The sequence below is a fragment of the Hemicordylus capensis genome, chromosome 16, assembly GCF_027244095.1.
Source record: "Hemicordylus capensis ecotype Gifberg chromosome 16, rHemCap1.1.pri, whole genome shotgun sequence".
In the NCBI taxonomy this organism is placed as follows: domain Eukaryota; kingdom Metazoa; phylum Chordata; class Lepidosauria; order Squamata; family Cordylidae; genus Hemicordylus; species Hemicordylus capensis.
In genome coordinates, this window is record NC_069672.1 from 10,665,950 (window position 1) to 10,691,795 (window position 25,846).

The 25,846-nt window shown below is 49.7% G+C and overlaps 1 protein-coding gene, 1 long non-coding RNA gene and 1 other non-coding gene across 3 annotated transcripts in view; 2 read left to right on the plus strand and 1 right to left on the minus strand.

The window, feature by feature from the left end:
• Window positions 1–236: 236 nt before the first annotated feature.
• The window catches only part of LOC128338723 (uncharacterized), a 28,215-nt gene continuing 2,605 nt past the window's right edge, over window positions 237–25,846 (plus strand). The window contains exons 1-3 of the long non-coding RNA XR_008312681.1: window positions 237–414; window positions 2,682–2,827; window positions 24,992–25,210. This is a non-coding gene — a long non-coding RNA (uncharacterized LOC128338723). The remainder of the gene's footprint in view (window positions 415–2,681; window positions 2,828–24,991; window positions 25,211–25,846) is intronic.
• Window positions 4,209–4,280, plus strand: TRNAA-GGC (transfer RNA alanine (anticodon GGC)). Its single transcript has one exon. It is a non-coding gene; the product is annotated as a tRNA-Ala (tRNA).
• The window catches only part of SKI (SKI proto-oncogene), a 175,982-nt gene continuing 158,925 nt past the window's right edge, over window positions 8,790–25,846 (minus strand). Inside the window, exons 2-7 of the mRNA XM_053281525.1 lie at window positions 24,933–25,055; window positions 23,959–24,080; window positions 22,054–22,358; window positions 20,517–20,827; window positions 17,890–18,120; window positions 8,790–15,236 (exon numbers count right to left, since the gene is read on the minus strand). Of these exons, the coding sequence (XP_053137500.1) occupies window positions 15,048–15,236; window positions 17,890–18,120; window positions 20,517–20,827; window positions 22,054–22,358; window positions 23,959–24,080; window positions 24,933–25,055 (1,281 nt within the window). The 3' untranslated portion in view covers window positions 8,790–15,047. The remainder of the gene's footprint in view (window positions 15,237–17,889; window positions 18,121–20,516; window positions 20,828–22,053; window positions 22,359–23,958; window positions 24,081–24,932; window positions 25,056–25,846) is intronic.

Below are 25,846 nucleotides of genomic sequence, written 5' to 3' on the forward strand. Positions count from 1 at the left end.
GCTGTGGGGCTTTCAATAATCTGTAGTGACTTTACGAGCGGCTACAGCATCGCGCTCATCACCCACTTGATAGCCCTCGAAAGCCATTAGCCCTCGTCTGGTGCTTAAGAATGTGTGTGCTGACGGTATCCCCACCACACACACACACACACACACACACTGTAGTGATTCTGTTTGTCTTGTGCATTGCCTTAGCAACCACCCACACTTGGAGTTTTTGAGCAAAGCCGGGGTTGGGAGTCATGTTTGGATGGAGCGACAGGCACATGGATTTCCTGCATGGATTTCGTCCTTTTGGATTTATGGCGGCGGAAAGGAAGGAGCGAGGGTGTTGAGCGCAGGGGATGGAGAACCGTGTCTCATCCTTCCTCAAGTACCAGGGCAGAGTTGGGGTATCGCCTAAGGAAGTGGCTGGTAGGACCGGCAAAACCAAGTATTTTTTATTTGATTTTATTTATTTGATCCTGTTTCTATACTGTCTGATACAGACCTCTCTAGGCGGTGTGCAAGGTTAAAACACAAGGCATGTAAAAACAAGATAAAGATTCATTAAAAATGGATAAAAACCATCTCAGTGAAGAAAAACATGAGAATGTCAATATCAGTTAAAAGCTTGGGGAAACAGGGACATCTTGAGGGTCTTCCTAAAAGCAAGCAGAGAAGGGGAGATGCTCTTATCTCAACAGGGAGTGTATTCCAACACCCTGGGGCAGCCACAGAGAAGGCCCTGCCCCGAGTTACCACCAAACAAGCCAGTGGGAACCGTAACCAGACCTCCCCAGATGATCTTAATGGGCAGCAGGGTTCATGACAGAGAAAGCACTCTCTGGACCCAAAGTACCCTGGATCCAAGCTGTTGGGGGCTTTATAGGTAATAACCAGCACTTTGTATTTCATTTGGAAACGTATCTGCAGCCAGTGCAATTCTTCACTGACTCCCCATGGTGCAAAACTAACCTATGGAACGTGGTACCACAAGAGGTGGTAAGTGCTTTTAAAAGGTGTGGGACAAATTCCTGCCTCCTAGCTGTGACAGCACACAAGCCAGGCACCCCATAACGTGTTTCTTAACTATCCTCTTTCTCTCAACCTCTCATTCAGTCCGCGTCTGTCTCGCACCAGAAATCTCCCGTCTCTTTTATACTCTGCCTCTTCCTTCAATTCCTCCCCTTCCCTTGAGGGCACCCCCTCCAGGTTTCGATGCCTTGCCATCCTTCAGATAAATCTGCTGGATATCTCCCACCAATGGACCATTTGAGAAGAATCCCCCTTACACAAGTATTGGCGAGCAGCCATCTTGGAGAGAGATGATCAAAATCCATTTTGCTTCTAGGGTTGCCAGCCAGCTATGACTGAAGTTATATCTAGAGATATACACACACACACCACACCACACCCCCTGGCAATATTTTCCACAGTATCAAGCCATTCTGAGCTCTAGGGTGCTTTCCAGGTCACACCCTAGAACAGCAGTGAAATGCTTTGGCTTGGCAGGATCGTATCGAAAACGATACCCCGAATCTCAAACTCCTACCCCGGGGAAATGCAGCTATCTTTCTGCCACGGACGTGCAACATTGTAGCACTAAACCGCAAAGATAAAATCCGAAGTCAGGCATCGGAAACGTGAACGGCACCTTGCTGTCGGTGCAGGGACGGCGGTAAAACAACACAACACAACACAAGAAGTACTGAAGCACACTTTGCAGATCCGTCGTGACACTGTGGTAAGGGTTAATCTAGAAAACGCCCTGCCTGCAACCTTGGAGAAATCCCTACCAGTCGGTGTAGACCAGAGATTCTCAACCTTGGGTCCCCAGATGTTGATGGACTTCAACTCCCATAATCCCTAACCAAAGGCCATTGGGGCTGGGGATTATGGGAGTTGAAGTCCAATAACATCTGGGGACCCAACATTGAGAATCCCTGGTGTAGACAATAATAATACTGAGCTAGATGGACCAAGGGTCTGTCTCGGTAGCAGAAGGCAGCTTCCTATGTTCCCACTCAAGCTGGGGTTGGACAGACGACCAAACTCCCTGCCTCCTATCCTTGTTTTCCTCTCACACACAATCACGCAATGGCTAACTCCCCGAACCGGGTGGAACACATCTCCTACCCAGTTTTGCGGCCACGCGAACTGCCCGGCGGTGTGGCAAAATCCAAAGAAGGAAACGCAGGGTCGTTGCAGCGGGATCAGAAAAATAACGTGTGTGCCGCATTGATCGAGCAGGGAAGAGCAGGGAGGGGGATGTACTTGGAAGCCAGGAAACACGTTGTTCCAAAGGCAGACGTTGACATCCCTTTGCGGTGTGTGTTTTTGTGTGTGTTTCCCTACAAGGCAGAGCCTTTTTGTCTCGGAGGTAGCGCTGACAGCCAGTCCACCAAGAGCGTATCCATCAGCAAGTCCTTGGGTGTATAGCTCAGGACGGACTCTCCATGTTCAGAGGACCAGTATGGGACAACTGGAGACATCAGTCGAAGGAGGGCTGTTGAGTTCTTGCCCAGCCTGTGAGCTTCTGGGTTGGGCCACTGTGGGGAACAGGAAACAGGCCCTTTGGTCTGATCTGGCAGGGCTCTTATCCATAAGAGAATTGCACGTCCCCAAAGCATGTGGGGGAAACAACCGGCGCCCTTCTTTTCCAACAGTCCACCCTAACTTTGCCGTTTTTTAATAAACAGAAGCTGCCTTGCACTGAGGAGAAGCTGTCAAGTTCCTGTCAAGATCCTCAGCAAATCCGTACTTGTGATGGAATAATTGACGGAACGTCAGGCAGTTAAGCAATTAAGACACGCTCCGCTGACTGACAGGCCTCCTATTTTCGCAGGTAGATGCCGCCAAAAGAGTGGAGCTCTTTGTGATTTCCACAAGCCGCGGGTGGCTTGTCGTCAGGATGCCGAGGGAGTGGAGGGAGGGAGGCCTTGTATGTCGCCAGAACCTCGCCCCTCGTGCACGGAGATCTGTTGCGCCCCCCTTGTTAAGGTCTGGGTCAGGGCTTGTGGTAGCCAGCATGGCTTGTCCCCATAGCTAAGCAGGGTCTGCCCTGGTTGCATATGAATGGGAGACTTGAGGTGTGAGCACTGGAAGATATTCCCCTCAGGGGATGGAGCCACTCTGGGAAGAGCATCTAGGTACCACGTTCCCTCCCTGGCAGCATCTCCAAGATAGGGCTGAGAGAGATTTCTGCCTGCAACCTTGGAGAAGCCGCTGCCAGTCTGTGAAGACAATACTGAGCTAGATAGACCAGTGGTCTGACTCAGTATATGGCAGTTTCCTATGTTCCTATCCCTAGTGGCAGGAGCATAAGGCAGGTTGGGCTTTCGCTGCAGTTTTGCCCACCTCCTCAAGGTGCGGCTTCATTTCTCTGTTGACTGATCTGGGGGAGAGTAACACCTGCCCTCGATGAACCCAGCATTTGCAGGGCAGGGCAGAGTTAGTCCCTTTAAACTCTGCGCTGGATTGCAGATTATCTGTCACCTGCGTCTCCCTCCCTCCGGGGACTTCTACACACAGCAGGCTTGACAATGCAGAGCCGGCGTGGTGTAGTGGTTAGAGTGCTGGACTAGGACCGGGGATAGCCGAGTTCAAATCCCCATCCAGCCATGAGACTTGCTGGGTGGCTCTGGGCCAGTCACTTCTCTCTCGGCCTAGCCTACTTCACAGGGTTGTTGTGAAAGAGAAACTTAAGTATGTAGTACATCGCTCTGGGCTCCTTGGAGGAAGAGCGGGATATAAATGTAAAATAATAATAATAATTAAATAATAATAAAACTGTGAGTTTATGGGGAGGCTTTACTGCAAAGTCGATGCTGTCCCCCCCAAACCGACACAAATAGGTGAATTTTTTTACCCCGGCTACACTCTTAACACGCAGTGAAAAACCCGAATTGTGTGTGAACTGCTCCCTGATAACTCGCAGGGATTTGGGGGGTAAATCTGGCCAATATGCCAATGCCTCCCCGCTCCATTCCAGAGGAGATGTGAGTTTAAAGGGCTTTAAAAGCCCCGTGTGAAAAACCTCCAGGTGAACATTTTGAGCTGCCTTTCCGTGGGTCAGATCTCTGGTCAGTTCCAGGCCAGTAGCGGGAGGAGGGCTGGTCTTGCAGTAGCAAGCATAGATTGTCCCCTTTGCTAAGCAGAGCCTGCCCAGGTTTGCATTTGGATGGGAGACTATCTGTGAGCACTGGAAGGTATTCCCCTTAGGGGATGGGGCCGTAGTTCAGTGGTAGAGCATCTGCTTGGCATGCAGAAGGTCCCAGGTTCAATCCCTGGCAGCATCTCCAAGAGATTGCTGGGAGGGACTCCTGCCTGCAACCTTGAAGAAGCTGCTGCCAGCCTGGGTAGACAGTACTGAGATGGTATTGCCTCGATGGACCAGTGGCCTGACTCGGGAGAAGGCAGCTTCTTATGTTCCTTGAAAAGCTGCTGCCACTCTGTGTGGACCATGCTAGATGGACCAAGAGTCTGACTCAGCATAAGGCGGCTTCTTCTGTTTCTGTGACTGCCCAACTCTCCTGGAGATGTCTTTCCTAGCCTGGCCCGCTACCAGAGGAGAGCTGGTCTTGTGGTAGCAAGCATGACGTCCCCTTAGCTAAGCAGGGTCCACCCTGGTTGCACCCCGGTGATGTCGCATCGCGGGCAGTACAGAAGCACCCTTAGTGGATACGTCGCGAAACCGTTGCGGCGTGTAATGCAGAACGCGCCCTGTCCCCTGATGACCTTGGCTGCCCTCTTCTGCACCTTCTCCGGTTCTACAATGTCCTCCTTAAGGTCTGGTGACCAGAGCTGGGTGTGCAGAACTTCTGCTCCACCACTGGCCACTAGCCTCTCTCCACGATCACACAAAGGAATCGTTTTCTGTTTTAACGCTCCATAGCCTTTTCATTGCCCGCAGAGTCTACAGATGGGGGGCGGTGGGGTGGGTGGGAGCCCACATACCTCTCTCTATTAGGGATGTGTTTACATCTTCATCTTTAATCCACTGTTTGCACATCTGTCTTCCTGCTTTCCGCCTCAGCTGCATCCTGGGGAAAGGGGAACCAGTAGCAACTTTCTCCAGGGATGCTTCTCACGCTTGCAGCTGTGTGTGACGGTGCCCGGCCTGATGGCGCGCACCAGGCTCCTCAGGCTGGACCCCGGCCAGCTCCTCGGAGGCGAGGCTTATCCCACCATCGCTGGCTTCCTTAGAACTTGGGATGCAGCTGACCCACTTTTTCAAGCACACCCACACCCAGCTCCGACGAGTCTCCCTCGCTCTCGCCTCTTCCCTCCCCGCCCCCAAGTTTGCTTCCTAAACTTAAATCGCTTGGAAGCAAAGTGGAAACTTGACGTTAAATGACAGATGCTTACTGAGTTCAGCCTGTCTCTTTTTTCTGCTTTTTCCTTTTCCTTGCCGAGGCGAAGGTGAAATTGGGAACTTGGAAACCACCCAGCTGCCATCAAGAGCTAAACTCCTTGCTTTCAGGATGAGTTTTTTTTTTTAAAAAAAAATCACACACACACACACACACACACACACACTCAGAGCCAGAATTAACCCCTTGCTAGAATATCTTCTCCAATGCAGAGGCGTGGAATGAAAGATTTAGACAGCCCACGGAAATCTTGCTTGCAGTTTGTGTTGTACCAGACTCAGTCACTGGGTTATCTTCATCTCAATCTAGGGAGGGCCTCAGGAAAATGCACAGGCTCCATTTCCCTCTGGTACTTCTGCAAGTCTCCCTCACTTTGCAGGTTTCCTTGGAGGCTCGACGCCCACCTGAAATGCTACGCCGTGGCCTATTTTGGGTCTGCTGTTTATCCCAGGTAGCAGAGCTGGAAAGCCTCAGGAGTTTTCCCAGACAGCAGGCTTTACCATTGGTTTTCGTCGAGGCTTTCCTGTGAGTTCAAAGTTGCCCCCCAAAACCGATGCAAAAAAGTAGTGTGTTTCTCCCCCCCCCAGATATAAATCGGGCTACACTCTTAATGTGCGATTAAAACCCCAAATTGGGTGTGAAGTGCTCCCTGGTAGCTTGCAGAGAATCTGGGGTAAATTTGGCTGACATGTGAATGGACACCCTCTATTCCGGACAGTGGTGAATTAAAAAGAGAGGCAGGGTAGGCATTTGCCTATGGCGGCAAAATTTGAGGAGCAGCGAATTTTGCCCCTCCTCAAGTTTTGTCGCCCCTCTCTGTGGGCAGTGGTGGCTGCAGCAAGGGTGGAGCGGGTGAGGAGAAAGTATACCGCCTTTACCTTTTTTTAATAAAGGGAGAATCTTTTTTGTTTAAGGTAAAAGGCCAGCAAAAGCCTTTTTGCCTATGGGCAGCAAACAGCTTAATCCGCCCCTGATTCCGGAGGAGATGAGAACTAAACGCCGGGTGTGAAAAAGTTCCCGGAGAACTGCTGCCAGTCAGAGTAGTCAATTCTGGGCTGGATGGATCCAAGATCTGACTCTGTATACAGCCGCTTCATATGTTCATTCCAAGCCTTAGCGCGTGTCAAAATTTTCAACAGTGTGTTTGCTAGATGCGGGCTAGATTAAGAGAGCTGAGGACCATGCGAAGTTTCTTAATTTATAGAGCCCCGGTTTCGTTTTCAAAGCAGGACAGGGGAGTGGAGTGCGAAGTGGGAAGGGTAGAAATCTTGGGGAATCGGTGTGTAAAAACCGCTGAAGACGAGACTGCGCCATCCTGAAGGGATGTAAAGGGAAATGGGAAGGAGAAAGGAATCGCCAACTGCAGATGATTTGAGTATCCTTTACATCTCCTGGGAGTTATTCGCACAGGGCTTCATGCGGCGGGGTAAATGTCGAGCGAAGCCACTTCGAAGTACACTCGCGGCATTGAGGGAAGCAGCTCCTCTCCTCTGCTCTCGGGTTTGCTTTTGATGCAATTTCACATGGTAGGCGTCCGTGTTTTCCTTCTAGTCAACGGAGGGAGATTACTAAAGAGCTATATCTGCATTTCTAAAGAGAGTATCCCTCTTATCACGCTAATGATTATGCAACAGTGCCTCTCCCTACTTGCTCCGGCGTTTTCAGAAAAAGTCGCTTAAAACCAGCATGTTAAAAACCCAGAAATAACTCGAGATAAGCTAGAACTCCCAAGACAAAGCCTGATTTATGTGTGGAGTGGGTCCAAGGATCTCGAAGGGTTTGACTGGTGTGTGAACGCACACACTCTCTTCTGAAGGAGATTCGGCGGAACAGCCCTGTCTGTAAAGCCTCCTCTCGTGTACTGGATGAGGTTCTGCAATCTGCAACCCACCAAACCAAAAGTAGCCCATCAGCCATGTATGGTGTGGTTTTTGTGATCTCAGGAAACCCTCAACAACAACAACAACAAAGAAAGGGAAGTTCTCATATTGTTTGTATGTCTGTCTGTATGTCTGTATGATATTTTTAGACCGCCCCCAAACTTTGCAGTTTGCAACAACGTAAAACAGATACACAAACCTGAAAACGATTTAAAACCACAAGTCTAGTTAAAAAGCTTGCGGGGGTGGGGGAGTGTCTTTAAAGACTTCCTAAATGTTGTCAGAGATGGGGAGGCTCTTATTTCAGCATTCCTGGGCCTCAGTGGCAACAAAGAAGACCCTTCCCTGTATAGCCACCAGACAACCTAGTGGCAACTGCAGAGGAACCTCACCGGATGATATTCCGAGACACTGGCCATATATGACATTTGGGCTTGCTTTGTGCAGGTTGAGCTTAGAAGTGTCTAGCAAAGTGCTGGAAATGCGGTGGGCAACCCCCGAGGAGCGTGGCCGTACATGTCCGCTTCAGATCTGCACATCTCTGTAATTGTCCTGCCTAATTACATCTCCCTTTAAAAAATGTTGGGGTTAGGGTGTCATGAAGTGGTGTTAGCAATAACTAATTATTACTTTACCCCAGCCAAACTGATGGTTTTTACGTCACACTCCTTGCAGACAGGAAATATTCCATTACACACAAAGTTGCTAAATTTTGTGCGGCCACTGTTATGATCTGCCAACAATTAATTTCTACCCTTTAGATCTTGCCATAAAATGTTTACTTTGGTGTCTTGTGATAGATTTCCTATCTGAATGTTTTATAATTTGTTGTACTTATGTCTGATCTCTGATGGTAATAAAGCTATTCATTCCTTCATTCATTCAATAACTAATTATTTCTTGCAAACAAGAGGGTTCCCTGCCCTTAGCATAAAACACCCTCCCTACTTTACTTCAAGTCTACTCAAATCAGCTTAGAGCATCTAGGTTCCAAGTTCCCTCCCTGGCAGCATCTCCAAGACCGGGCTGAGAGAGATTCCTGCCTGCAACCTTGGAGGAGTCGCTGCCAGTCTGTGAAGACAATCCTGACCTAGATAGACCAAAGGTCTGACTCAGTATATAGCAGCTTCCTGTTAGAGTGCAGCCTGATTTATATATGGGGTTAAAAAATCCACTTTTTGCGTAAGGTTTAACTTTGAGTTTGCAGAAAACTCACAGTAAAGCCTGCTGTGCGGAGAACTCCCTGGTTTTCCTCTCAAGCTTTATTCCTTTCAGCAGCCTAATTATATTTAAAAAGGCCTTTTTGTTATTGCAAAAATGTCAGGAGTTGGAGGTCTCTGCTGATCTAATACGGATCACCAAGTGATCTGCTCTCCGCCTGAACTTTGACTAAAGAGCATCCTAAAACGTAATTTGCAGAATGTATTCTCTTCCGGATTCTGCCCATTATCTTAAACTTCCCTCCATTGCAATCCTCCCCTCCCATTTTTTAATCCTTAATTTTGCCCATGTTATCCAGAGCAGCAAAAGAACATACCGTTAGTGGGAGCGGATATTGTTTTCTGGACAAACAATTTTATTTTAGGTAATGCGTCTATACACTGTACATTCAGTCACTGTGGTATATATAAGCATAGTTATTTTCATACATAATCTGATAAAGTCCTTTATTTTACAATATTATCTGTTTCAGGTTGGGGAGGGACGTGGAAAAAAAGGGGGCGTTTGAAAAGGACTATCAAGTTACACAGCGAAATAGATAAATATGCCACGCTTTTTTTTCCTTTTTGTAAATCAGGCATTTATAAACAAGAAAGCATACTTTAATTACAGAAAAATAGTTCTAGAATTGGAGAGCAAGTCATCATATTGTTAGCAGCAGCTGGTGGGGGGCGGGGAGCGCGGGAGTAACAAAAAAAGTTTGCTGAAATGCTCTGGGTGTATTACAAATGCACAGCTTTTCCCCTTGATCGAAACTTTTATTTCCGAGACTGTTTCCCCCCCCCCCCCCCGCCTTTAAAAGACTCTCTCTCTCTCCCTCTCTTCCTCTCTCTCAACACACAGACTGGCTGGGGATGGAAATGGGAAAATGTTGATTATTTATTTTTAATAATACAAATTACTTTACAATGAAGATAAGGAGAATTTTTTTTTTAAAGATGCAAATAACAGGGAGTACTTTCAACAGACACCAACATTGTGATGAAACGGGGCGGGGGGGGGGGGGCTTTGTTGCCCCCCCCGCCGACAAATTGTGACGTTTCTCAGTTTTTGTAAAAACACAACTTGTAAAACAAGACTAAGTTAAGAAAAAAGGTTCTGAAAAAGTAAACACCATATACACTTATTATACAACTGTAAAATGAAAAAAAAAAGTATTTACAAATTAACCTCTTCTTTTAAAAAAAAACATTGGCTAGTTTTATTTGAAAAAGCAATTATGTATTAAGTGTTAGCTGATCCATAGATATGAATGTCTTATTGCTGTTGGTTTTCTCCCCCTGCCGCCCCCTTTGTTAACTCGTATTTGATTTTGGTTTTTTTAATGAGTAATTAAACAGAATATACAGTTTATGGTTTGTATAGGGAGAGTCAACAGCTTATGAAAGTAAGAAACGCCTCTCCTCCCCTTTTTAAGGAAAGCTGAACTGTGTGCAAGATAGGCCAGGTGATATCTTTGCTTGCCATCTCTGTACCACCCACAAGCATGGACGTAGAAAAAAAACATAGCAGTAACTGGGGGAATACAATAAGAACATTGTTCTGTAGAAGAGATGACATAATTTCCCTTTATTGCATGGCTCATATTGGGGTTGGGTCTGATAGAAACAAGAAGTTTTGCAGGAGCAGCTGTTTTCCTATTGACCAATGTCTGAGGATGCTCCATGCGTGCACTAGAACGGACGGGTGAAGCCTCTGCTCGTGTGGAACTCTGTGTTGTGTTGGAGCTTTGGATTTGGGCCACGTTTTCTTTTTAAAAATTACCTTTAGGGAGATGTACCTCTCAAGGGGTCACACACAGCATTCCCTGAGCTGCTGAACACTGATCTGAAAAACTAGCAGCCGTTCTGCAGAGCTCCTCAAAGATATTTGTATCCAAGGACTAGGAAGTTCTCCGAGGAGAGCCCTTAGCTGGGATTGTGTCAATTAACTGAAGGCAGGAGCCTGAAAGGAACACATCCCAAATGGGTGTGAAATGGTTGCCTGTTCTGTCTCCATAGACTTCTGACTTGGGACACCTTTCAAGACGGCTTCTGCCTTCAGCAAGAGTGCACAGGTTCTCTCAAATTTGCATGGACAGGTTTGCTTCCTACAAACTCATTACCTGAGTTTCTGGAAAGCTCTTCTAATTAGATTCGGTCACCATAATTATTGCCTCTACTGTACTTGAAAGGGATTTTTTTGCGGGGGGGGGGGTGGAATGTGTGTTTCTCTGGCGATCGGATTCTTGCTTGACAGCCTAACTTGTGCTGCGGACAGAGAAATGCTTCAATATTTGGTCAGTGTACTAAAATCATTTGTACCCTCCCACCAATGATGGCAAGATCTTCTTTGGATCAAGACGGCAGAGTTGGAGGCAGCACTCCCTAGCATAAGACTCTGCACCTTTCGGACCATTATGGGGACTGCAGCCTAAATGTGCAATCTTAACTTACTGACTAGGGAGCAAGTCACGTGGAACTGAATGAGACTTGCTTCTGAGTAAGGATCCTTCGGAATGCCCCACTAACCACACACCACTTTCATTCTACATGCATTCCCTACAAGTGTGAACTCCCCTGCTAACTGGGCCAAGAGGCACCTTTTTAATGTGGCGATTCTCTGTATTTTAGCCGAGGGAGAGTAACGGGCCCTATCCACCCCCCCAGCACAGTACTTCTAGTGACTATTGCTGGCGCCTGTCTTCTGTTTCTTTTCCCATTGTGAGCCCTTTGGGGACAGGGAGCCGTCTTTTTTTATTTATTATTTCTCCGTGTAAACCGGTTTGGAAACTTTCGTTGAAAAGCGGTATACACATATTTGCTGCTGCATACAAAGCAACACCCTTACATCAGTGGGATGCTGGTCCTTGCCCTGCAAAGGGTGCACGATGGGAGCCTGAGATGCGGCGGAAATTGATAGGGGGAGACCTTTCCTGCCCCCTCAGTTTCTCGCCTCCTTTAGAAGGCAGCGCTGGGGTGGCTACGTTTTGGCGTTTGTTCCCCGCAGCTCGGGTGTGTCTTTCTGTTTGATCCGCGCCGCTTCGCTTTCCCTGGGGGAAGGGAGCGCGGGCCCACACACGTCGAAGCGGCGTGTCTAAATACTGCCGGAACGGAAGCCTAGAGGATGACGCTGTGGGCAGAAGGTGGGGACGGTGCAGGGCAGAGGCCAACCTAACGTGCTCTAGCTAGTGCCGCTGATGTGAACGGGGCTCGTTCCCGTGTCCGCTGAGCCAACCAGTCAGACACAAGGCCCAGGGACCAGCCGCCATTCACATCACCACGACTATGGAGGGTTACCTTGGGGAGGCCGTGCTGCAGAGACAGCTCTCCTCTCCCCTCCCGTTTGGGCTGGCAGAGCTGCTGGCCAGAGGCAGAGAGATGGGGAAAGCGTCGGATGTCCCTTTCCATTAGATTCTAGGAGCTACTGCTTCAGGGCAGCAAGGCCTTCTCTATCACGATGGTTTTCAGAGCTGGGGGAGCCCTGATGCTTTGGCTCGCCCGCCAAGGGACGCTTATGCCCTCTCAAGGTGCTCTTGGGTGTGCACACAGTTCTCTCTGTATCATGGAAGACCCCCTCCCCACTGCAAGGGTCTGCTAGGGGTGTGTGTTCAACCTGGCTTTCAAGGAAGCTCGTCTGGTCTTCTCACAGAGGAGCCCCTGATATTTAGGATGGGAAGAGTTACATATTCCCAAGATTGCTCCTGTACCCGCCCCGCCCCCCCCCACACTTCCAAAAAATCTGAGGTGGGGGGAGAAAACGGCATGAAAAGAATCACCTGGTTGTCCGAAGGATGAATGATTGGCAGTGGGACTGAACCGCCAAAGGCCATGCTAGGCGAAAACGTCTGTGACTCTCGAAATAACTGCAAAAACGTAAGAAAAAGCAATACACATCCTAGAAATTCATACGGCTGAGAACAGGATTTTCGTTATGCACCTTGTGTGGCGAGATTAAAAACCCTTTACATAAGACAGTAATAATGCCCATTAATTAATATATGTATGGCAAAGGTTTTAATTCCATGCATATGGTTTTGTTTTTTTTAATAACTGCAGGAAAAGAACATACAAAGAAGCATTATTTTTTTTTTAAAAAAAACCCCACATTAAAAAAATAACTGCATAAACACAATCAATATTCCTTTTGCATTGCACTTCAGGAGGGGAGAGCTGAACCAAAGCTGAAACCACTCATTGCAAAGGAACACGGCTTCATATCATGCAGTGATAGTTCAGAAAGCTGTCCCTTGTGCCCCATATTGGTTTTGCCTAAATAACCTGATTTTTCTAATATATATTCCTTTTTTTCCTGTACCTGCCCCCCCCCCCCATAAAACGAACTGTACTTTCTCTTCTCAATGTTCATGCTTACAATGGCTATTAGAATGGATACCAGCTTTTAAAAGTCTTTAATACAATTTAATTTTCTCTCTCTAGTGTATTGTAAATCAATACTTTAATTTTAGGATGGGTAAAGCCGCTTTCCGCTGTTGGAGAAAGGGTGTGTGGCAGAGAACAATTTCCCTTCAGTGTCGGCACGCAGGGTTTTTGCAGGGGGACAGGCAGGGGCAGGAGAGAGAATCTAAGAACGTTCTCCTGCAGTTAAGGATTTAGGGTAGCAACTGGGTGCCAGGAACGGATTCTAGAAAACAATTTAGGAAAGAGACTGGTATTGAATCGATGCCGCATACGTGCGTGCTTTGGATGGAAGATATCTTGTTTGTAAGCTCAGTTATAAGGGGCACTTTTGCAGGGATCGGGCTTTCAAAAACGGTACCCTGGTTGTTTCCAGGGGGAAAAACCCCCTCTCGCTAGCACAAGTGTGAGTCGTCATACCGACACTTATAACATGTCTGTGTACAAGTGCCGGGGTTCTGTGTGTGGAGTCCCCAGAAGTTGGCTGCTGAAGATGGGCACTCCGATGGGATGTAATTCACCAACCTTTGGGGACTCCAAGTTGGGGGACCCTCTGTGCGAGAGAACAAAACTCTGGGCACCCGAGTCTGTAAGGCCTCTTACATCGCCACTGTGGCTTCACTATTATGACTTAGTAATGCATTGTCTTATTTCTGCAAAGTCTAAACCCCGTGCCTGCTGTGTTCACCGTTCCAGAGTTTGCTGAACCCAGATCCAACGTGCAACACCTAATTGGTTAAGTTTGCATCTAAGGGGTGTGGTAACAGTAAATAACAGTAAAGTGCAGTTCTTTACAGACAGCAACGTTTTGAAAAGGAAAACAAAAACAAAATCCCATGGGTTATTAACTGCTGGCCCCAATCACGTTGACGCAAAACTCTTGTTGGGGATAGGATTTTGCCCTGAGTGTTTTTAATGCATATTTTATATCCATGGTTAGGTGGGGGGGAGGAGGTGCGGCATAGATCCCAATATTAAAGTATTTGTCACATTAAACAAAACCAAAAGACCAAAAAAAAAAATAACCCCCCCCCCGAAAAGAATAAGAAATTTAGGCTTATTCACAGCAGCAAAAAAGTCTTTGTCTCTTTAAATCAATGCCGAGCACTCTTTATGGGACACCCAGATCCTCACACATGACCGCAAGTCAATAAAATACTGAATTTGAGTCGATGGTAGAACAGGGACGAGTTTGCCGAGAAAATGGAAGGAAAGGTTCCCCAAGGCATGCTGTTTTCTCCTCTCCCTTTTCTTCCACAAGCAACTTCATGGCCCATCTCTTTTCTTCTTCTTCAAACTCTTCCATTGGTTTGTTTCCTAAAACTGAAGAGCTTTCGAGATGAAGCGAGTCTTTTAAAACACATCAGTTAACGACAGACATTACTTCTGAAAGAATAGTGATGGGTGTGATGCACAAACACTGAATTCAGTAAGGCTGGGTTAGTGTAGCGTTCAACCCATGCATACCACCTCTTCTCCCTTTGACATTTCTCCTTTTCTTGGTTCAAGCGCGAGGGGAAATGAGGGGTTTAAACTAGGAACAACTTAAATCTGAAATCCTCATAAAAATCCCCAGCTGGGTTTGAAACTCATGGCTTACTGTGGGGGCATTTTCAAACAAGCTTCTGTAAGAACCCAACACCTATAACAATTTGTCTTTACAAATTAGGCATCAAAAGTGTTTGCATTCCCCTCCCCCCCCGTTTATATATAATATATTTATTTTTTAAAAAAATCTCATCAATGGTTAGAATACCACGTCTTCACGACTCTCAACTGTCTGTATTTTTTAAATAGCTTATAACAAAAGGGTTTCTCTTAATTCCAAAGTGTTCCCAGAAAGCAGGGCATGCTGTGCTTGCCGTTTTCTGATTTTTGCGGGGATGCCGCTCGCCAGATCGGGCTTGGCCAGTAGAAAAATCTTTCCTTTCTTTCTTCTTCTTTTTTTGCTGCAGACTCAAAAAAGGAGCTTAAACACTCTTCATGTTATAGGCACAGGAAGATGTTGTGCTATATGGGTTGAAAAAGAGGAGGTGTCCAGTGCTTCCGATAGAAAGAGTAACATTTGCCCTCCAATTAATCACCAGGTCCGTGATTACCGGCTCGCACCCCTCCCACACACGGGCGGTGCAGGTCCGTCCCTCTGGCCCACGGAGCGGACAACTGAGTTCCGTGCTCGTTCGGGGCGCGCTGGCTTAGTTCTCCAGGTCCTTTGCCATGTGCTCGCTGCCGGGCAGATGGCTCTGTTTCGGCCACAGCTGCTCCTGCAGCTCCTTCACCACTTTCTCCAAATGTTCCCGCGCCTCCCGCTCACGCAACAGGTCGGCCCGCAGCTGCTCCCGGTCCGTTTCGGCATGCTGGAGCTTCACCTGCAGGTCTTCGATCTAGAAGGGGCCACAAAGACAAACACACACACACACACACACATGGGTATAGAAGCGGGTGTGTTTTGCAGCCCCATAGCAAGTCAGGGCTCCATTTCACGCGCTTGCCCCCAGGGAAGGCCACCTGGGCTCTCCACCTGGGAATAGTAATTCAAGCCCAGCTGGAGAGCTAAGGTGGCCTACCCCGCGGCCAGCCCATCACACATCACAGGGACTTGGGAATCTGCCTCGTTCTACAGAGTCAGACCCTTGGTCCATCTAGCTCAGGATTGTCTTCACAGGCTGGCAGCGGCTTCTCCAAGGTCTCTCTCAGCCCTATCTTGGAGATGCTGCCAGGGAGGGAACTTGGAACCGTCTGCTCTTCCCAGAGTGGCTCCATCCCCTGAGGGGGAATCTCTTCCAGGGCTCACACATGGAGTCTCCCATTCAAATGGACCAAGGGCCGGACTCAGTATACGGCTGCTTCCTATGTTCCTAAAGCAAATAGCTGCCAATGGCTCTTCCAAGACGTTCCAAGATGTCACACACGACGTGGGGTAAACATGCCTCATTTCCTAGCCAAGGTAGACACCATGTGATGCTGAGCCCCCCTGGAGACACCCTCCAGCACACTTTATGTGGACATTTATGTGGACACTGATGCTCTGAAACACCATGTGCTATTTTCGCCTATCCTGCATGTGCGCATTAATTCCTCCTGACTGCTTTGGGGGGAAAGCACTGTCTCTGGGGTGTTTCAGTCTAACCCAGACTCCTCCTTCCTGATGCTATTTCTTAAGAAAAACAGAAGAACTGTGGGTTTCCAGGAACCCAAGAGACAGACGCGTCCTCTCTCACATTCAAACCCAGACTTCCGACGTCTACATGGCAGCTGGGAGCTGAGGCAGAAGAACTTCTAGCATGTCTATTTATACAAAAAGGAGAACCGCCCCACCCTCCCAAAACCTTGAACAAGTAGGAGAAACGGACGGGAACCTCAAAGTCCAGATTTGAACACGCTGCAGCAGAGCAAGCCAGCAGGCTGGCATAGCAAATCGCCCGTTCGTATCGGCTTATGTAATTTCTGTGGGTCTCTTCCCCCCCCCCGCCCCACATCAAAACAAAAGCAGCTCTCCTCCTAAAGTGGAAGTGGACGCCTAACACATGGAGCTCTGAATCTGGCGGTTCTGTTTAGTCTGGGCACTGCTTATCGGCAAGATGTCCCATGATGCTAGAGGAGGAAAACCAGCATCATTTCCTGCTTCTGCTCTCCTAAATTTGGCACAGACTGTTGGACCGCTCCCCTTCCTGTTAACAAGACGATGGGGAACTTTTGTCACTGCCCCCCCCCGCCCCAACTCTCTTTTTTAAAAAGGAACTCTTTGTCAGCTTTTTAGAATACCAAAAAAACACACAACACAATACCTTCACTGAGAAGTTTAGAAAAAAGACGACTGTGGGGAGACATGATAGAGATCTATAAAATCATGCATGGGGTGGAGAAAGTGGAGAGAGAGAAATTCCCTCTCACATAATACCAGAACCAGGGCCCATCCCATGAAATTGATTGCCGGGAAATTTAGGACCACCGAACAAGTATTTTTTCACACAACGCATAATCAACTTGTGGAATTCTCTGCCACGAGTTGTGGTGACAGCCAACAACCTGGAAGGCTCTAAGAGGGGTTTGGATAACTTCATGGAGGGGAGGTCTATCAATGGCTACTAGTCTGGTGTCTGTGGGCCACCTCCAGCCTCAGAGGCAAGATGCCTCTGAATACCAGTTGCAGGGGAGTCACAGCAGGAGAGAGGGCATGGCCTCACCTCTTGCCTGTGGGCTTCTCAGAGGCATCTGGTGGACCACTGTGTGAAACAGGATGCTGGACTAGATGGGCTTCCTTGGGCCTGATCCAGCACGGCTGTTCTGATGTTCTTATGAGAAACACAGCCGTTGTCTGAAATGGCTAATTCTGTAAAAAGCACGTCCTGTAGCAAAACGGTTTCTGGGATCGGTAGCCAAGTCCTCATTTGCCTTCTCTGTTGCTTTTGTGACAAAACATTTAAGGTCTGATAAACTGGTGAGGAGACGTATATGTTTTGGGGTGCCATCGCCCTGTTTTCATGACACCGCTTCTACCAGCCACTTAGTGGAGCAGCCATGTTGAAAGATGCTTAACGGCCGCCATTTTGTGCCTCAGCGGATAGGCAACCATGGCTCTCCAGCTCTTGCTGGACTACCACTCCCCTCATCCCCAGCCACAACAAATTGTGGCTGGGGGTGATAGGAGTTGTAGTTGGACAACAGCTGGAGAGTTAAGGGTTCCCACCTCTGACTTAAGTGCTACAAGTTTTGACCCCACTGGTAACACCTTTTTTTTTTAAGCTCTGTTCCTTTACTTAGTTCCCCAACAAACCTGCCCTGCTGATTACCTCGCCAATGGTTTTATATATAGTTGTATGGCTTTGAAGTAGTTTGGACAATCCCTATGAAGTTTATGGACTGACCCCTTGGGCAAGAGACGGGAGCATGTGGGTGTTGGGGAAGAACAACCCCATCCTTTCTCTGAGAGGTTTTGGCCGTTTGGCCATAAATACACCTTTAGGAAACCTTTTTGCCAAGTTCAGTCAAGAGTCTGGATAGGTCTATGGGGGATCTCACTGGCCTTGTCCTCACCTGGGCCGAGTACTTGGATCTCAGCCGGCCTGCTTCACAGCCCTTGTCGCAGACTCGAACCTGCCTGGCTTGCTCCAGCTCCCGCTTCAACCGTATCCTCGACTCGTTGGCCTCCTTCATCTTCTTCTCGTTCTCAGCTCGGAGGCGCTCGATCTCCTTCCGCAAGTTGCGCTTGGCCTCGGTGGCTTCTCTGAGCTTCTCCTTCTTCGCCACGCGAAGGAACTCCAGCTCCTGGAACGAGGCAGAAGAAGAGCTGATCAGTCAGCCAGCTCGGACAGTGCTAAGGTGGGCCTCATTAGGAAACATTGGAAGCTGCCATATACTGAGTCAGACCCTTGGTCCATCTCGCTCACTATTGCCTGCACAGACTGGCAGCAGATCTCCAAGGTTGCAGGCAGGAGCCTCTCTCAGCCCTGACTTGGAGATGCTGCTGCCAGGGAGGGAACTTGCAACCTTCTCCATGTAAGCCTGCAGGGGCTCTTCCCAGAGCTGCAGCCCCATCCCCTAAGGGGGAATCTCTTACAGCGCTCACATGTAGTCTCCTGTCCAAACTCAAACTGGGGCAGACCCTGCTTAGCAAAGGGGACAATTCACGCTCGCTACCACAAGACTAACTCTCCTCCCTCTCCGGAGCCGTGCAGACACTTCCGCACATCACTGTATCATGCAGGCACGACGTGCAAATTTGCAGAAATCAGGTGGGGAAATCACAAAAGTCGGGACTAATTCTAGCGTCGTTCCCCGCCCTCCAGAATTCTTCTCAAGGACCTGCCTTGTGCATTTTCCCGTTTTAAAAATCAGTGTCCACTCTGGTTTTAGACTGTGGCTCGCGGCTGATTTGGTTCTTCGAAGGGTTAAATGGGAGATGACCAACGCTACATTTCTCATCCCTCCCCCCCCCTTCCCATATTGAGATGCAGAACTTCCTTTGTTAAGTAACATACCACTCTAGGGTCATGGGAAATCGTCTCCCTCTCCGGCACTCTTGTTTCCTCGCCAGAACATGTTATCCTGGCTTGTGTGCTGTCTCCTCGCTCTTCTCGGCAGACTTCCTTCCTTCCCTGCACCCGCCACCCCGAATGGAACTGAAATCTCAGCCCGGCCGCAAGCGAAACCCAGAGGGGGCAAATGCACCCTTTTCGGCCTCGGTTTGCCCCCTTAAAAGCTCTGCTCAGCTGGGCTGCCATTACTACCACCTGCTCAGTACGTTCCCCCAACTCTGTCTGTCCTTTATTTCAAGGGAGTCTCAAGGTCACGTGCAGGGAATCTGGAAGCCCCGGATGAGCAAGCCAGGCAGTGCGTCTCCACCGCAACAGCCCCGATGGCAAGCGAGGCCCCGGGAATGGGCGCAGAAGCGCTGGGCTCTGGCTGCACTGGAAGCCTGCCATGGCTTCTCACAGCAAGACAACTGGGTTGTCTGATTGGAGGCAGCCCCCCGAGGCACTGGGGTCTGACCTCTGCCGCCCCTAACCAGATGTTGTTGACTACAACTCCCAGAACCCCCAAGCAAAAGCCATTGCAGCGGAGGATTCTGGGGACTGTAGTCAACCACACCGGGGAATCCCTGTTGGAGGGAACACTGCCCCTAACCCCGTTTTAACTGAGGAAGGGGCCAAAGGTTTGCTCGCAACTTGACTCGCCGGGAGAGAGAAATGGCTCCCAAGTGGCGAGAAATGGAGACGGCGTGCCCTGCGACACGCCGTCTCTTCGTCTCAGTCTCCGTGTGACGTCATAAAGTTACGTCAACAATACGTCTCTGTCTGCAGTGCTAAGAACTTCGCGAAGGGGAACTCCATGTTGCGAAGTTCCGTCGTGAGACGGGAGGGATTTCAGACCAGGGCCTCCCCGAGAGAATTTCAAACGATACGGCTCTCCGTGTGCCGGGTTTACGGCGTCGGAAACACAGGGGTTCCTTCGCAAAAAGCCACTGTGGCCGTCGTCACCAGCACTTGGAAGTCCCCGTTTACAGGGAACACGGGAGGCAAGCCAGGCCATGTTACGAAGCGGGGAAGTTGACCTCTCAGGCCCCGGGGATGCATTTGTAGTTCTTGTGCAAAAGTGGGCTCTGGGTGGGGCCCGAACCTCCCTGGCATCTGACAAGAGAGGTGTCTAGACTACTGTAATTTTTCGGCAGAAACGCCGCATCAGCGCAAATGGTGCATTAAAGAGAAAAGGTTGGATTTTTTAATTTTATTTTAAAGAAGCGGAAATACCGCATCACCCTAAACGCTGCAGCTAAAATGGTTGAGTGATATCAGTACAAGGATTCCAATTCTTATGTACCGCCTCTTATAGCAAGCCTGGAGATTGCTATGAATGCGGGTTCTGCGGGAAGAGGGGGTGGGGGAAACCCACACGCACCGTATTTTACGGACTATAAGACGCTACGGACTATAAGACGCACCTTAATTTTAATCCAGTTTTTCAGAGTTTTAACATATTAAACTGTTAAAACATATAAGACGCTCCTGAATTTTGGCGGATATTTTTCGAGGAAAAAAGTGAGTCTTATAGTCCATAAAATACGGTAAGTGCCGCATGCGGAGAGAATCAACTTTTAGTAAAGTGGCCGCCGCGGCGTTTCGGCCAAGCATTACGGTGCTTTGGACCCACTTGGTGGCTATTACCTGGTGCAGGCTGCGTTTGGCCTGTAGGGCCGCATTCAGCTTCTCCTCCTGCTTCACTCTCATCTTGATGACTTCGTGGAGGAACTTCTCTTTGGCTTCTTTGGTGTCGAGGCCGCCGTCCAGGGCCTGCCGGAGGTGCTCCAACTCGGCCTCCAGCCCGCTCCCGCCGCTCTGGGGCTCGGCGTGGCCGGCGGCTTCGAACAGGCTACTGGCGGCCGCGGGTGGGGCTTGCATGCTGGGTGAGCTCATGTCCTTGGCGGAGCTCGAGGAGGTGAAGGACGGGGAGGAGAGCGAGGACAGAGAAGAAGTGACTGGAGGAGGAGAGAGAGGGGGGCGGCAAGAATGCCCCACAAAGGACGTCAGCATCTGAAACTGCTTCATTCACTACCCTGTTTCCCCGAAAGTAAGACCTACCCCGAAAGTAAGACCTAGCAGTAATTTCTGATGTACCGCTAATATGCCCTAGTGCATTTTTGGGGGCTAAAATTAATATAAGACACTGTCTTATTTTCGGGGAAACACGGTACCACCACCACCCCTGGCCCGCCACTAACATCTCAAGTCATCACTGCTGGTTAATGCTTGCAGTACATTTTTACCAGGGCATAGAACAGGGGCGGGCAACTTGGGCTCTCCAGCTGCTGTTGAACCAGAATCCATTGGAGCTGGGGATGGTGGGAGTCGGGGGGGGGGGGGTGGGTGTCAAGAAATGTTGGCTCAGTTTATCAGCCAGACAAAACAATTTTACTTGTCAAGCTATGTCGGCACGTCACTCATCAGGCAACGTTTTTCACTCATCACAGACTAGTAGACTAGTGGATTTCTGCAGCCCTGGTGGGAGCGGTAGTTCAACCGCCTCCGCATAGAAGAGAACTTTGTAAAAAGGACTTTTCCAAATAAAAGGTGCTGAGGTCCAAGCCTCTGGGGGCGGGTGTGTGTGTGCATTTTTGCAGTTGAAGCAAGAGATGCTTAAAAGGGACTAGCCTGGATGGCTTTCAGAGGGGCTTGGACAAATTCATGGAGGACAAGTACCAATGGCTACTAGTCCGTTGGCTACAGGCCACCTCCAGCCTCAGCGGCAAGATGCCTCTAGTTAGCAGCGGCAGGGGAGTAGCCGTTGGAGAGAGGGCACGCCCTCACCTCTTGCTTGTGGGCTTCCCAGAGGTGTTGGGCCCCTGTAGGGAACGAGATGCTGAACTCGCCCGCCACCCTTTGAGGTCTGTGTCCGGGGAAGGCATGGCTTCGCTCCCTCTCCGCTGAGTCTAGATGGTAACCCACGTATTTATCTCTGATAACTCAAGGGGAGCCATTAAGGCGGCATTAATCTCATGCTGGTCGCTGACCGAAATAAAGAGATTTATTTATTGCCTCCCCCCCGCCCAACATTTGGTTTGCCGGTCCAAAATACCTGTGCCCTTCCTTAACTCCTCCCACTGCAAGGTTCCCCAGCCCAGTAATCTGACAGCAGCCCACGACCCACACACGGGGGACGGCCGCAGGAGGCCACCCGAATTGAGACGCAGCCACGCCCACTGACCTTCTTCCCGAGTCTCCACTTCGATCTCCGCTTCCGACTCCTTATCGTCTTCCGCGGCAGGGACGGCGGCGGCGGCGGCAGCGGGGGCGGGCGTCGGGGCTGTGGTGGGCGTGGGCTCGGGGACAGGGGGGGCCTCAGAGACATGTTTCCTCTTCCTTGGCTGGGCGGGGCTGTTCAGCAGCTCGCTGCTCCGCGACGCGGCGGCGGCAGCACACAGGGGGTTGCTGACGATCTTTGGCTGAGCAGGGGGGGCGAGGGCTACGTTGGGAGCCACTGCGTTCTCGAAGCTTTTGTAGGAGTAAAAACTAAGAGGGGAGGGGAGAAAGAAAAGGAAGCGCCTCAGTTGCATCCCAGCCTCCGCCATGCTGCCTTAGAGGGGAGTCATTCTGTGTGCGGGTCATCTCGGTCAACTGGATTCATGTGCAGGCCTCATTGGCCAAGGCCTTCACGGCCTACGCTGAGAGTTGGCCACCGAACTAGAGACGGTTGGTAGGCACCTGATGCTCCGGAAAGGAACCTTTCCTTGAGTAGAGGGCCCTCAAGGTTGACTCAGCCTTCCAGCCTTCCGAGGTCGGTAAAATGAGTACCCAGAATGTTGGGGGGCAATAGGCTAAAAATCATTGTAAACCGCTTAGAGAGCTTCCAGCTATAGAGCGGTATCTACATGGAAGTGCTATTGCTATGCACTAAAAGAGGTCTCAAATCCTGTCTGGAGTAGGGGAGTCGGCGTATATCATCGCCATTATACTCCTCTGCCAACTGAGCAAGGAGGCACCTCTTAGACGTTGGCGGGACACCAGGTGGGCGCAGATACCTCTGGGGGAGCCGGAGGGACGGTTCGACTGCAGATACCAGAATGGCCCTCTCCACCCGCAGGATAGCATCCCTCCAGTGGCTGTTGCTGGGGTCTCTCTTAGGTTTCTTTTTTGAGATGGTTGAGCCCTTTGGGGACAGGGAGCCATTTTATTTATTTATTTATTTATACCAATGGCAACTGCCTTGGGAACCTTTGTTGAAAAGCGGTATATATAAATATCCGTCGTAGCTGTATTCGTCTTAGCCAAAGGGCTGGTTGTTAGTTACCCTGAGTAAGGGGTTCCCAACCTTAGACCCCCAGGTGTTGTAGCTAGGGAGGGCAGGAGTCACAACCCAATAACGTCTCCCACCCACCCACCACTTTAAAGCCTTAAGTAGCTTGGAACCAGGACACTTAAAAGGAAGGACTTGATCCTGCAAGCTCCCTCAGGACGTCCAAGGAGGCTCCACTCCATGACTCCATCACTGGCCAGTGGACTTGTAGAAGAGGAACTGGGAGGAGAGCTGGTCTTGTGGTAGCAAGCATGAATGGTCCCCTTTGCTATGCAGGGTCCACCCTGGTTTGCGTTTGGATGGGAGACTACATGTGTGAGCACTGCAAGATATTCCCCTTAGAGCAGGGTTTCTCAACGTGTGGGTCCCCAGATGTTATTGGACCTCAACTCCCATAATCCCCAGCCCCAATGGCCTTTGGTTGGGAATTATGGGAGTTGAAGTCCAGTTACATCTGGGGACCCACACGTTGAGAATCCCTGCCTTAGAGGATGAGGCCGCTCTGGAAAGAGCCTCAGCATGCATGCATGGTGTTGCATCTACAAGTAAAGGACAGGCATATTTCAGTGTCACCAGCTCTTTAAGTTTCTCAACTCCTGCCTTCTCAAAAGGTGCCTTCTCTGTTGATGGCGCTTTTAAAACCTTTCCTTCTAAATGGTTGCTGGCTGCTTTGAGGGGGAAATATCCGGAGTGAACCAAGCGAACCCACCGGTGCTTTTGATCCAACCAAGACCTCAGTATGCTTGGTTTAAAAAAACACACCACAACAACAACAACCCCAAAACAAATCTCTGCCATTTTTCTGCACCTCCTCACCTGTCTCTGTCTCGGAACAAGGCAGGGATGTGGTTCGGGAGCTCCTTCTCGTTGGCGGAAACGGCGGGGGACCAGGGCCGGAACGCAGAAAGGCGCTGGCGGGGGTGCATGCAACCGATACTCTGTGGAGTCAAGGAGAGAGGGCAAATAAATGAAATCGAGTCAGGCTCGAAATGTGGTGATGGTGGCTGTTCTAAGAGACACAGGGATATGGCTTGTGGGATCCAAGGAAAACACGGAAGGGCTTGATGCAAGATAGCCCCATACATTGCTGGTATTTAATTTATTAGGTCGTTTTAATAGAACAATTGCTATAGAATTAGAACACTGCATGGATTTCCGTGTGTGTGTGCGTGTGTGCACAAATGTCAATGTTGGCACCGCTTCAGAACCCAAGGGGAGAAAATCTGGGGCATCGAAGTTGGCGGTCTCCCTCCTCTGCCTGGCCCCTCTCGGTGAGACTCGGGGCTCATCTCATCATTTCAGCCACCTCATCCCTGCTAACGGAGCAAAGAGACCTCTGTGCAGGCACATGCACACGTGTATACATGCAGATATATTCTGGGTCCACTGTTCCCTCTAAGGCAGGGATTCTCAACGTTGGGTCCCCAGATGTAATTGGACTTCAACTCCCATAATTCCCAATCAAAGGCCACTGGGGGTAGGGATTGTGGGAGTTGAAGTCCAAGAACATCTGGGGACCCACACGTTGAGAATCCCTGCTCTAAGGTGTGCGCATGTGCGTGCACTCACAAGTTTCCTGATGTCCGCTCAGTTAATTTCAGATCCCGCTCAGGCTGAATTCATTCAAAGGTAGAAGCACCCCCCCCGCCCCCCGGGTTGGAGGCCAGACGGGTGCCGGGCCGGGTCAGCCCCCTGGCCAGACACCCCCACCCCTGGGGCACCTGCAAAGATGCAGACACACACAGTCACTCCTGGACACACATTCCTAATCTATCACCATTACAACCCACCTTGCTGGATGAATTGGACAAGGACCGTAACCAACTGGACTGTTTCTCTTTTTCTACAGCTATCGGAGACTGCAAGGAGTCGTCTGTCTTGGGCCTCTTGGGAGCAGGAGGGTCAGACGGGACCTACACCAAGCAAGAGAGAAAAGAAAAGAGAAAGGTTGAATGGGCGGTTCTCGTTTTTAAATGGCAGTGAAAAATGGCATCACGTGGAGGTCAAGCAACCACCGGCTCAAGCCCGATACATTGAAGTGAGGCCCAACCTTTTGGCTACCCACCATGTGAGTAGCCAGAACCTGCTGCTTTAGCTTGACCCTAGAAGCTTCAGCTTCTCATTTAATCCTCCCCCGATGCATGCTCTGACACAGAGACAAAATGGCGGGGGAGTGTGCTTCCCTCGTGGGCGCTTCCACAGATGGACTCTGTTCCCCCTCCCGACATGACGGGCGCACGAGGCATGGGAACACAGCCGCCTGCACTGGCCGAATTAATACTTAATCGGAGGATGCATTCTATCAGACACTTTCAGGCCACGCACTTCCAATCTGGCAGGCAAATATTGGCCCAGGTACAAATATGTCAAACACAGCCATGGGATCCAAACCAAGAGGCAAACTAGGAACAAACTTGACCTCTCTCGGTACATTTTGTCCAAAGGAAGATCAAAGGCAGGGCCGAGACGCTTCCTGCCTCGTTCATTGAAACGTGCCATTTAGACCGCTGCACCAACCGACAAGGGGTAGCAACGTGGGTTTTTTTGGGTTTTTTTAATACCGGGGTCTCGTGACACCTAGCACATTGAGTGTGGCAGGAATTTCGGTGGAGCAGAGCCAATCAAGCATCCAATAAAGTGTGGTCTTCTTTACCACACTTGTGACGCTTCGAGGCTGCGATCCTATGCACACTTACCTGGGAGT